At 35.0% G+C, this 13,488-nt stretch overlaps 1 protein-coding gene across 8 annotated transcripts in view; it reads right to left on the bottom strand.

Moving 5' to 3' along the window:
- The window catches only part of tead1b (TEA domain family member 1b), a 50,510-nt gene that overhangs the window by 15,906 nt on the left and 21,116 nt on the right, over positions 1–13,488 (bottom strand). For all 8 annotated transcript variants that reach the window (XM_028014503.1, XM_028014504.1, XM_028014505.1 and 5 more), the window contains exon 4: positions 2,429–2,493. In XM_028014503.1, coding sequence (XP_027870304.1) covers positions 2,429–2,493 — 65 coding nt within the window. The remainder of the gene's footprint in view (positions 1–2,428; positions 2,494–13,488) is intronic.

Here is a 13,488-nt window from a genome sequence, read left to right as displayed (position 1 = left end):
AGGTTTGAGTGGTGGGCTGCATAGACTCCAATCACACAAATCACACTTAAGGTGAATAGTGTAACAGAAGTAAAGGGATTCAATGGAAAAGCATCAGCAGGTGCTGCCTTTTCAACCTAGTAGTTCAAAAATATTCATGCAATTTGCACAAATATCAAGACAGACCTACCTTAGTCACATTCAGACTACCTTAGTCTGACATCTGAACAATGACTGTAGCAATTATCTGATTATTAAGCATCAGAAATCATGCATGTTTTGGTTTTAGCTTCTTTGCAGAACAAAATTAAATGAGGTTCAATAATGAGATAGTAGTTGCAGCTCCAGCTTGTTTTCCCACAAATATTCCCCTTAAAGTCATGGATAAAATTAAAGACAAAAACTACATAAAATCTACATGTACATCTCATTTATTTATTGCACTGTGTTCTGAATGAGTAAATAAACCATTATGCATGTAATGGGAATGTTTACAATATCAATTTGCACAAACAACAGGAAAATAAGTGTTTCTTGTTGTAGCTGTGTGTAAACAACAACCCCCGAGTCTAATTCTGTGTCCCAGAGCAGCAAACCATGCAGCCTTTCCGGTCCAGACTGATCAATACACACTCAGGGATTGAGTGTCACTGCCGTCACCACCTTGTTTATCATAGTCATTCACTAAGGTGGTCCTGGAGGGATTTCTATTTTTAAAAGGAAATATCATTGAGATTTGATAATTTTCTGAAATATCATTAAGGAAATCTCACGATCTCTCACTTTGATCCAAAAATCAGACCCATCTTATGGATTTCTTAAGCAATATCCTTACAGGACAAGAAAACAAGACAATTAATTGATGTGAAATATTATGTATAATCACCTGCTAATTATGTTAATTACTCACAATAGTTACCTGAATTATGTTGATCAAAAGTTAGTAAAAAGATCAAAAGTGTCTCTAAGATAGGAAAGACTGCATGGATCTCCCTATTTAGAAAGTTCATTAGGGAGTGAACATTGAAAAAACTATTTACACTGCACTTTACACAAAACACAACTCAAAGATTAAGGACTTTTGTTTTTTCATGAATAACTTTTCAAACACTATTAGTGTATACAATTTTTATAATTTTTAATTATCTCCATACATTTTTTTCTAAGTCTAACAGTCTTTTCATTTAATGTTTTAATTTTTATGTTTTGTGATCATGAAGCACTATGTGATGTTTGTCTTGAAAGATTAGAGTTATTTTGGAAAACCACAGTTCAGTTGAATACCTGAGTCAAAATGTCCCACATGGAAAGGTCTTAAACAGACCGGACTAAGCCTGCACAAATAATTTTTTACGATCGGTACTTCTGTTTGTCAAACAATAAGACACGTTGTCAGCTGAGTATCTAGTGCTGTTTCATGTGATAAAATGCATCCAACTTGAAAATAAAAGAGAGAGAGAGGTGTTAGTAATTTGCTTGTATGAGTGCAGATGTATGTGACTGTTTTTAAAGATATATGGATCCAGTAAATACCACTAAATGCTTCAATAGTTGTGGGAACAGAATGCATCATCTACAGATAAAAAATAAGCAGAAATAATTCAGTTAAACTGTTTTCCTCTGCAATAGAAAAATATTTTGTAATATCTATGACAGTTGTTATCAATGTTGTGTTTCACTAAGAAGACCTGAATCCTGACCTGAGGTCATTTTGGAGGTTCTTCCTGGGCACTAGTAGTACCCAGCCCAAATTTCCTCTACACCTTGGCAAATTTAGGCTTAAGTTAGTCTTTAAATTTCACCAACAGGTTTCCTAACTGAATATTAATATTAATGTTTTGCCCTCTTGAGGTCCCTACTTAAGATAGATACATACCATCCATCAAAAAGGTAGGTTTAAAAAATGGAGAAATTAGAATAGAAGAAGAATTTTATGTTATTATGTAAATGTTGCCTCTTTGGTTGAGGTAAACAAAACTATTAAAAGAATAAAAATAGCAGTCCAGAGGGAAATCCCTTAATTTTGACTGTAATTTACTGCAATTAGCTTTTATTTACAATTGGTGTATTTTCTAATGAACTTGAAAAAGCTACTTTAAAGCTCTAAGTTATTCCCAGTAAGTAATCACAAAAATGCACACAGCCTAACACTTAAAGACTTAGGATATGTGTGTTATGTCACAATAAATTAATTGGGGTAGAATGAAGCTTTCTCATTAACATTTTTTCACTGTAGCAGCCTTGTTAAAGTAAAAAAAGAAACAAATCTTTTGATATGTAATTGTTATCAGCAAGTTCTGATAATAGGTTCTAAAAATCTTGATCAATGCACTCCAATGAAGCCCATAAATCGGCTAACTAAACTTTGTTGTTTAGCTTTCTTGTTTGCTTCAAGAAGCGCAAACAATACCTTTTTGAGAGGAGCATCTTGTCACTTGTCTTGTCTTACCTGCTTGCGAGTTCTTGTCTTTCCAGTCCGAAGCTTGATGTATCTGGCTATCAGCTCGTTTCGACCTGAAATAACAAGAGTTATAAACGGATTCGAATAATTAAGAGAAAAAAGATATAAAGAAATGCAAAGTTTGGATGGGCAAATTTTCCTATCACACTGATCAGAGATTGGTAAATCAGGTGACTGATCCTATCACTTTCATTCTATAAATGCATCAAAAGTCTTTACTGTGATGCGTTTTTGTTAAATCTATTAAAAGTCAAATAAAAATTTGAGATATATGCTTTTTATGCATAGATGGGCATAATCAATGAATTCTTTATTTTTTGTTGGATTTATGATACCTCTATCAAGAACTCCACGGCACATGTTTCTCCTCCTATGTTTTACAGCCGTTGAAAAAAGGGCAACCAACAATTTTACATCTGTCAGCTCAAAAATGATTCAATCGTGAAAGAAAATTAACATTGAACAGAAGATACTTGATGGTTGTATCTGTATAAAATATACCCCTGCCCTCAAAAAAGCTTGATTGGAATAGGTTTGAATATGGGACAAAAAAATTCAAATTAGATGTTATAAAAACATAAATTTAAGAGAATTAAAGTGTGTTACTCCTAATGGAGCTAACCTTCAGAATAAGACATGACTCTGTTTTGTGCAGTGTTTAATACTGTTTATGTTGTTTGTGTTTAAATTTTGGTTTCTCAGCAATGACAGAAATAACAATAGATATTTTATATGACTCTATATTCTGCATTTTTCTTGTTTGGATAAAAAGTATGGAAAAAGTAAGACCCCCAAAAAATTATAATAGCTATATTATATCCAAATCTTTCTCTTGTACATTCCAGCTGACTTAATGTAGCTGTTGAAAATAAAAAATATTTATTTTACCAAGGAAGGTGTACTAAAATAATTCACAAAGTTATATAATAATTTTATATACAGCAGATGATGCATATCTATGTACTTCCAAAGCATAAGGTATGCACATTTTAACAAATCAGATCCGGTTTTGCTGTGACAACACTGTGCTCCATTAGCATGGGAAAAAAACTCTGTGGCAGCAGAGCCTTTAAAATTAATCTAATTCCACCTCAGGCTCTTCAAAGCCCAACGTTTTGAAAGGAAACAGACCTAGCTTTTCATGCTATTACAGAAAATAATGGCAACTGAATATATTGGGTTTAAAACAGTGCAGTCCCGACTCAATTATAATTAAAGCATAGCTTTGTAGAAATTTCCAGTTAACAACCACCCAAAACATTCTTCTGCCTTCAGCTCCGCTCTAATTGCTGTAGCAATGCACTGACCCTGCTTAGCCCTTTCATATGGTAATAACACACTGCCAACCAAAACTATTACACAAATTATCGATAGGGAGGCACTCTAATTATGTGTCCAGCTGTAGCCAGCCAATGCCATGGTACTGCAGTACTCCTCCATTAAATTTGCCAAACCCAGTCAGGATGAAGCTTTTTTTTCTCCAGCTATACTTCATTATCAATTAAAAGGTCTTGCTGTTGCTCCGACAAGTGAATCACAAAGTACCACGTGTATTAATAAAGCATATCTTGGGGAATCAGAGGGAAAAGATTTTTTCATCAAAGGTAACACATTACAAAAGAAAAGAGAACATGAGAGGAAATCTCACGATAACATGTACGTGGGAGAGAAGACATCTGATATTCTCTGGAGGACATCTTTATTCACATCATGGAAACGCACAATGAGGTTGAGACCTTCTCTGGAGAGGAAGTCACTTAAGAGCTCTAAATTGAAAAAATTATTTGTTCCATGCATTCTGTGACATACAGTCTTAGGACTCCAGAGGCATCTAAGGATGTCATCTAAGCTAATCATTTGATTGCCTGAAGAATAAAGTGTCAGAAAACCTAAACACAAATACTTTTAGGATCACAGCTTTATTTAAAGTCTAAAGGTGCAGTTCTCGCTTTGGGTGTGAGGTCCTGATTTCAATTCCTAGATCAATCTTCAATTTGTCCCCACCTGGTATACAAGTAATGAAAAAATAAACACACACAAAAAACAGAAGGACATTCTAAAAGTAATTATTTAAAAGTAAACTATTTTATTTACAAACCTAAAGATAACAAATAAATAGAATTTTTTTTGTCTCATTGTTCTCAATTCTGGTATGAGAGTTTATGATATGGCTAAGTCAATAAAATAGGCTTGTGGATTAATGAACTATCAGTGAAGTTTTGCTTTGTGTGGGGCTAAAAACCTAAAACGAAAAAAGCATGACAACAGGAACCAGGTTCATGGACGCTCTCATCTTTTCAAGATCTTAGGACAGGCAGCCTGAATCATAATGACTATCAGCATCTACAAAGCAGTAGAGACGGCAGCAAACAAAACAAAAAGGTCCGTCTCAAAGTCTATTAAGTTTCAAGTCCCAAAATGTATAAAACTATCTTCATTAGAACTGTCATGTGCATATTTGTTATGGTTTTGCATTAAAAGAATCAACATGTGTGTATGGGTGACAGCTAAGACACATGTATAGAAGAGTAATGTCAAAAGTCACGAGTCAGAAGTTGAAACGTTAACTTTATTTCTCATTATCTTGGTCAGTTTTGATTAACTTTCTGATGATTAGTGATTTTTTTATATCCAGTAATAAAAAAACAAAGTCAAACTCTCGAAAATGTATTTTCTAAAGTCAGTGTAGACCTTCAGAGCATTAAATTAAAAAGGTCTAGGCAGTTTCCATATACTCTCCAATTTAAATCGTAGAAGGTTGGGATTCAACTTCTAGCTGTAGTTGGTTGGTCAACCCTGACATTCTTTTCAGGCTGCATTTACCCAAGGCCAGTCTGAACCTCATCACATGTCCTTACACATTATAAACACAACATCTGGGGACTTGCACTTTCTGCAAAGTTTACTTGATGAAGCAGACATCAGCATCATTTTCAGTAATTCATACACAGAAGACACGCAACATGACAATACAGGCATTCATGCAAAGTCCTGATTCCAACATCAAAGCACACAAATGGGCAGCTGAAAGCTTGCCTACTGCTGAATAATTCATTCTTTTCACCAAGCTGGAGAAAAAAGCCGAGTGGGTCCTAGCAAGCCTGAATGTTTTTCCCTCTTCAGTGCAAAACAATAGTAGTTGGGGGAAAATGGAAGTATACACATTAAACATACAAAAAATATTTTTTTGTCCCCCATCTAATAGTTACAAAATATACACCTACTAAGAGATGACAAATGAAAACCTGTTAAGTATTTGGGTATACAATATTATTTTAAATAAATCAGTGGAACAAGCTTTAAACTCAAGTCTTCTGCTGTTAACATAAAATATATTGACTCAAAAGCCACTGAAAGTAATTGTATTACAGACAAACAATAGTCTGCAAGAATCTATTTATTAAGTTATGGAAAGTTATTCAGAATTTCTATTTCAATTATAAAAGGCTGTAAGGTTATTGAATGATAAATGCAATACTGTTGAATCTGGGAAAAAATACATTGTGACAGATGTATAGATGTTTTCCAGCTAACCCTGATCAAAAGTGTAGCTGCACCATACAAATATTCATAAATAAGAAAAAAAGTGCAAAAAAAAATAGTGAAGAATATAATCTTAATTGAGTGTTTTCTGGTTTTGCAGCCAAGTTGTGTAAAAAAATGGATAGCAATCTGTGACCTCATGTGGACCTTTAGAAATGTTAGAAAAAAAAACAACACCTTTTAAAATGGTCAAGTGTATTAAAAAGGCAAATTCTGGTAAGGAAACTCACATGTATGTCCACTTAACATAGTCAAAATTAAACATTGTTCACATCAGTTGCATTTGATCAGAATATCACTACCCAGCATTTTGAGTAACACTCAGATATTTCGTCTGGTGTGCACCGACTGCTCGAGTAAGTAAACACCACGACAAGAATTGAGGCCTCTGAAGGAAGATTGTGGCATCTTATGAGGGTGCTGAGGGATTCTCAACCCCAAATAATTTTAAATCAGCCATTCCACGGTGTACTAAAAATAGTCCACAAGTGGAGGACATATCACAGAATCCATCATTACTTCTATCATGTTTCAGAGGATGTTTGAGAAAAATACAGGACTGTGTAAAAAATATAAATAACTGAAGCACAACTGAACGCTGCAACAAAACAATTACACTAAACATACTAGTTAGTTCACCAAAGAAGAAACAGAGTCCTGGGCAAATCCAAAACCAAGATCTCAATCTGGTTGAGATGTGATAAAGGGACCTGAAAATGGCTTGTACTTGAATGAAACATCTCCTCAAAGATCTCATGGCTGATAGTGAGGAATGAGACAAGCTACCTCAGTCCGATACTCAGTATCTCACTGAAGCTATTTAAACAATAAGGGGTACACTGGGCATCACGGGGCAGGGAATAAAGGTCCAGGTTGAGTTCTCCAGAGCTACAATACATCCTGCAACTTTTATATCCCTGCACCTACACACCTGGGACAAATGGCTGAATATCAGCATGCCAGAGTGCTGGTAGCAAGCAACTCACTGGATTCGGGTCATTCATTCTACAAGTTGCAGGACAGTAGTTCTTGAGGACAGGACATGGGCGACCCTTTGTGTAAGATGTGCTATGTTTTTCATCTTTTCTTTTCGAAACATAATTTTGGTTGGTTAATCACTTATTTTCTAAAAGGTGAATTGTAATCACAAACATCTTTAAATCAAAAACTGAATATTTAATTATTTTTTTTACAACTCTACATAATTTAAAAGACTTTAAAAAAAAAATTTAAATATAGAAACTATGTAAAAGTGTGGTTATTCTTTTGTAGACTTTTAAACGAAGTCATCTCTTTGTTTAAAATGTTTTTGGTTATAAGTTAAGTCCACAGCAAAGACCAGGAACCAAAAGTTGTTCAGAAAAGAGAACATTTACTGTTTATAGGATTTTCCTGTCAAAGCAGTGAAAAAAAGATTAAATATTTATTGTGGTTCTCCTGGAAAGATCTGTTCTGTGGAGCAGGAATCCTCCAACCTGGTCTGAGTGAACTTCCTCCATGAATCTTAATTACTCTGGAGGATCCATCACATATGAATGGCACTCCTGCAGTAGCTCCACAAAGGGATGGAAGCTCAACTTTCTCAAAAGAGTCCCCTAGAAAATGATTTTTTATTTTTTTCTCAACCAGGAATTCAATGTATTCCTCAACATGAAAAAGGCTCCATTTCTTGGGAATACCAAACCAACCAAATACCTTACAATGGCTTTGTAAAAACAATATTTACTCATCAGGTATTTTCTCATAGTTATAATTACATGGCTAATAAAATAAGAAGACATCTCATGCAGTGTTTTGTGTAAATTCTGATACAAATCATATGAAACAAACCCCCAAACCAAAGATTCCCCACACATAGACTCTGTCTCTTAGTCTGAACATACTTGAAGAAGTATTGTCTATATTGAGCATACAATGGTAAGGTAAGAAACAAGACAAGAAATAATGCACCACGTTACAACTAAATAAAAGAATACAGTTTTTCAGTGTAAGTCTTTGTTGGGTTTATATCATATAAATCATAATTTTTCCAGCTCAAATAAATGCAACTATAATGAAATCAAAAACAGAAAGTCAAGCACTGCATTGGTAATCAAAGAAATGTAAAAATAGCAAAAACAGGCTCCAGTGTTTTGTTGCCAACTGCTGATAAAAAAAAAAAGCTAAGGAAAAAATATACTATTATCTTCTGTCTCGAAAGACGTGTTGTTGTGTGAAAGTGTACACAAAATGCATTTTGTAGCTATAGTGTGAGTGTTTTCTAGCACAAGTTAGTTCAAATGTTAAGAGCCACTACTGTCTCTACAGAACAATTTATTTTTATAACTCTCTCCACGAGCTTATTGAGGTTCAGAGCTGCATGTACAGCAGAGCCATTCAAGAAATTGTGATTTTTCTCTTAAACAGTTACAAGGTTTTAAAGTGAAAAAAAACAACTTGGCTTTCTGAGCCTCCCAACAGAGTCAAAGCTCTTAAAAACTTATAGTGCATTAGACTTTTACTCCCACCACCTCTTCACATAATGCAACACAAATATTTTTCAGGTAAAAAGACCTTTTTTGTCTCATTTACATGAATTGGGGCCTTTTTTTGTTGATTTAAAGTGTGAGGTGCTAAAAACAACAAATTCATGCAAAAACTAACAAAATCATTTACATTTTTCTATGTTTCCACACGTTTTTTGAAATTATTAAATTAAATAATTTTCTGTTATAGCATGTTTTTATTTTTCATAACAAATAAAAGTATACTTTTTTATTATTATGTTTAAATACTGTTAAAATAATCATTTAACTAGTCTGGATAATTTAAAAATTCAGACTAAATTACAATTTCTGAAATTTCATTAAACAACATTGTAAGCATCTTGTTGCTTTTAGAAATTAGTGTGAATCAGTTGAAAGATATAAAGAGTAGTAAATTCGTATTTCTAAAAAATACTCTGTATATTAATCAAAAGAGGATTAATATTCATTTATTAATTATTTAAATAAACTTCAAATAATGTCCCCGCATTAATACTTTGTATTTTTTTTACTTAAATTTAATTTCCTATTTGAATTTCTATTGACGCTTACTAAACTAGGTTAGCTTTGCTAAATCTCTTTTTTTATTTTTTACCATAATGGCCTGCATATTAATTCAGTCTAAAAGCCGTTAAAAATCCTGCATGACCTAAATACCCGATCGAATTTAAATAAAATATATTGAGTCAAAAAATGACTTAGTTTAGTCTTTTGAACAGGTTAATGCTCTGGTCCCTTTTTCCCCCTTTTCCTCTTTTTAAAAGCATCCATTTCCTGTAACAGCCTTTTATTTCCCTCTAATGCAGGCACAACCACAGTCACATCTGGCCCAGCTCTCTGCCATGAAACAGAACCGGGCCTGGCCCAGAATCAGCCGGCAGATCGCCTGCGTACATGTGGCTTCAAATTGACTCTCTGTATTTGGAGTCTGATCGAACAGAGCAGAGAGGGACAGTGCAACCACATATAAAAATTTTATTAAGCTGTAATTGATTTAGAAAGGCATTCCAAAACCATCTTTGTTTCTCATGTTAATTACAAGTTTTAGTAGTTCTAAGTTTTAAAGTAAAATAAAAGTAACAAAATTATCAACTGCTGGATGAAGCCAGTTTTTCCCTTATCAATTACCTGATAAATGTTTTTCTTTGTCTGCCAGAAACAATCAGCAACATAAAAGTGGTACTTCAGCTTTTGAATCATTTGCAACTGACTATTTCTCTTAAACATAAACACTGAAAAATTAATGAACAAACATTAAAAGGTTCACAAGAAAACTGCAAACAATTAATAGCTCTCCCACAGTTGCAAAACCTACTTATGTTAATATGTGCTGTACATAACAGAAAACAGCTCCATCTGCATTTAGAAAGCAATCTAGTGGATCAATAAAGGCTTCCTTTTGAAATAACCTTTTTTGCCAGAGTACAAAAGACATTGTGTTCCGAGTGTTGGTGAGCGGTCCAAGTTTGGAAGTCAGACACCGCAAGCAGACTTTCTCCAAACCCCTCAAATAAAGACAAGTAATTTTAAGAACGAGAAGGAGGACATAAATAATTTATTTTCCCGACAAACAAAAACTGTGAGTGGGTAGAGTGGATAATGTAAATTTTTGTTGAAAACTTGGAAACCAATGATATCTTGTAAATCCTTTTAATTACCAGGTATAGACTAGTTTTCACAATGAAAGTATACTCAGGCCTTAAAAAGTTGCAGATTTTAATCAGGCTAAATTTTCACAATACACTATTCCGTCAGGTTGAAATAGCTTTAATTAAAAAGTATTTCAGTGACCAAAACATATATGGTGCACATACCACTCCACTCCTCCATCTGTTGCTGTGCACTACCAGTCAGCCCCCTGAGAGAAGACTGCAACTTTTCCACATCCATAAAAAAGACAAATCCAGCTACTTGGAAAATTTTTTTGGCTGTACAAAACACAGAAGGTAATGTTGTGTAAACCCAAGAATTTGACTTATTATAAACTGACTACACAGAGAAGCAGATCAGAGTGATTTTTCTTACCGATTGAAGTTCAGCAAAGCAAATATCAATGGCTCACTGACAGCTGACTGTTACCTGAATGTGTAAGAACGTCAACATCCGGCTCTAGTCTTTAGTGAGAAAAAATACCACTGACATTTACCGTATTTTCAAATTAATCAACCATAGCTATACTGTTCAACAGCTGTTTTTTGGTGGTAATGATGGGAATATTACAACTGAGTGGACATGTACATTTTGAGCTCAGAGCTTTCAGAGTCAATACAGCTGCCTTTTTCTATTCAGAGGGGTCCTGAATAAAGTTGAAACCCAGCCTTTTCTGTCCCTGAAGTATGCTGTGCAGTGTCAGAGATCAATAATTGGACTCTAGGTGACAGCACACTAGGAAAACCACAATGTGACTTGCAAAAGATGGGGCTTATCTGATTTGCAAAAACAAACATGGATGATTTTAATGTAAAATGTGTATCCAATTGAGGATTTATTTTTATATCTGTGTCTATATGTGTGTGTAGGTGTGAAAGCAGTTGACTGTCTCAGCGCCCCAGCTCTCTTGTCATCCATGATAGATGACTCGGTGGTCTCAGACAAACATTAGCATCATAAAAGACCAAGCCAACAATACAAAGGCATTCGTTCCAGGTTTTGGGAATAGGAAAAGGGGGAACCAAGCCATTTACTTGAAATATCACTAGGAAGCCAAAGCTGGCCAGGCACAGAAGAACCACTCACTTCAGGCTTCAAAAGAAAACCTGACAGTCCCCTTTATAAGGGAAAATCCACATGCTATCCATTCACAGCTTTATGTTAGACATGTCTTGAAGGTCAAAGGAAAAATTGTTAGCTTATTGATGACTATTCACACCAAAACAAATCACATGCATCTCTTTTTTCTCTCTAAAGTCAAATATTTTAGATCTCTGCTCATCATAAGATGCACCAGCGACCTCAAATGAGTGCTTTAACATCCTGCATTGTTGAGCTCTCATGCTCACAAGTGTTAGCACATGAGAAAGACTTCAAGGATGATGGGTGCATGTGTGACGCCACGATGACAACAAAGACCAGCATTATTCTCTGCCACACAACATAAATCCCTCCTCTGTACAACACTCTCAAACTAGTGAAAACCATCTCAATGCCTGCGGGGAAAGCACAAAGCTTTAAGCTTCATCCTCTCCTAATGTGGCGTGTGTGTTTTTGATTCAGTCTTTACTTATACAAACATAATAACTGGGAAGGAGACAAAACACAACAATGTTTGTATAGTACTTTGGCTTTAGATTGTAACAATTTTACACTGGGAGGTGATTATTATAGCGGTCCTATAGCATGCTGTAATTTGTAAGTAGCAGTTTTCAAAGTCTTGTTTTCTGGTTTCGCACACATGTGGTAGCTCGTGCTCTTTTGTTGAAAATTGATCCATTCAGGGCAGAAAGCAGAAACAAGAAGCCACAGACTTAAGACTGTTTTATTTACTTCAAAGAAATTATTTCTGAACTGAAAACAGACTGAGGCAAAACTGTTTTCTCCATTAGTGCAAATTTATTCTGTATTCTTCATAATATTTCTCAGTCACCAAAGCAATCCTGGGAATCCCTGTTGTTTAAGTTAATGGTTTCATTTACACAATCAGACAATGCCTTTTGATTCAATGAATAAAAAAGGATAAAGTACATCATATTTTCCAATAATATTTTGAGTGTAGCCATCTATATTGGTTTCTATTTTTTATTCCCAGAAAGTTGTCAAAGTTTAAGGATTATGGCTTTCTGATTGGATGGCTGGATGATAGCCAACCATAGAAGAGGATCAATCTAATTTGGATGGTTTTAGGTGATCCAAGAGGTGTGCAGAACTAATGTAGATTATGAGATGAAAGTATGATCTAAATGTAGCAAGAGTTGTTGCAGAGAAAAGGGTAAAAACTGGCTAATATAAAATCTGAAGTGAAGTCAGACTGATCGTTTTCACAAACAAAATTATCTCTCCAGTTTTAGGAAACTTTTCCCTTCGAGTAATTAAATTATATTTCAAGTGTCAACATCAAGGATAGTGAAATTTTATCTACATATTACTGGCATTGATAACTTAAATGCTTGATCTTTAATAATGATCCATTGTCAAATAATGCATAGGAGGAACCTTCTGTCATGGCGATTTTGCATCGACAGTGTTGACCTATTGTTCACTTGAATGTAAAATCAGAATTTAAAGGCATTGTTTTGTTGAATTGTTCTTTATAAGGTTAAATTCTCATCATTCTGAGCCACAATCAGCTTCTGCACACAAATGTTTCATTTGACATACGTCTGAGTTTCAGCCAGGATTACAAAATACAGTCACAGAAATTAAGTTCTCGATATAACGCAGTGAGCAAGTGTAATTAACAGCTCTTTAAAAATCCATTTTTCTCTGAAGAGCAAAAGAAATCAATACTTAACTTCAAATGACCTTATTGAGCTAGATAAAAGGCTTTATTGCAGAGGCTGGGTCAGGAGCGGTTGAGCTAATGTGTTAGCTGAGCAGTGGGTGATTAAAGGTGAGGCGTTCTCTGAAAATCTTACAAGACATCACAAAGCAGCAGGTCACTAACCTGAGCCTTCCTGGAGACACTGAGGGGATTACAGCAGCCAACCTCTGCTGAACTGTGCCTGTACACAGACGTAAAGACAGCCTCTTTATCACTCAGCGGGTCCAAGCCCATTCTATTTCCGCTCTCCTGGCTCTGTGCCTCTCAAACAAGGCTGTATCTGAAACCTGCTACAGTCCCAACTCTATGCAATATACTCACAGGGGACCAATTTGCACAGCAAGGCCTTGTCTGAATCACTCTATCAATTAGGAGCCGCTGCGTTTATCATCACATACATTACTGTAGAGGCTGCCATGGTCACTGTGTTGAGGTCTGCCTCTTAGGAGAGGCAAAGAGGATGAAATATATGGCCACAGTTGGGCTGGCCACAGGACTAATCT

The sequence above is a fragment of the Xiphophorus couchianus genome, chromosome 4 (genome assembly GCF_001444195.1).
Source record: "Xiphophorus couchianus chromosome 4, X_couchianus-1.0, whole genome shotgun sequence".
In the NCBI taxonomy this organism is placed as follows: Eukaryota; Metazoa; Chordata; class Actinopteri; order Cyprinodontiformes; family Poeciliidae; genus Xiphophorus; species Xiphophorus couchianus.
The sequence above is the reverse complement of the archived record's forward strand: the minus strand, read 5'-3'. Positions and strand labels throughout refer to the sequence as shown.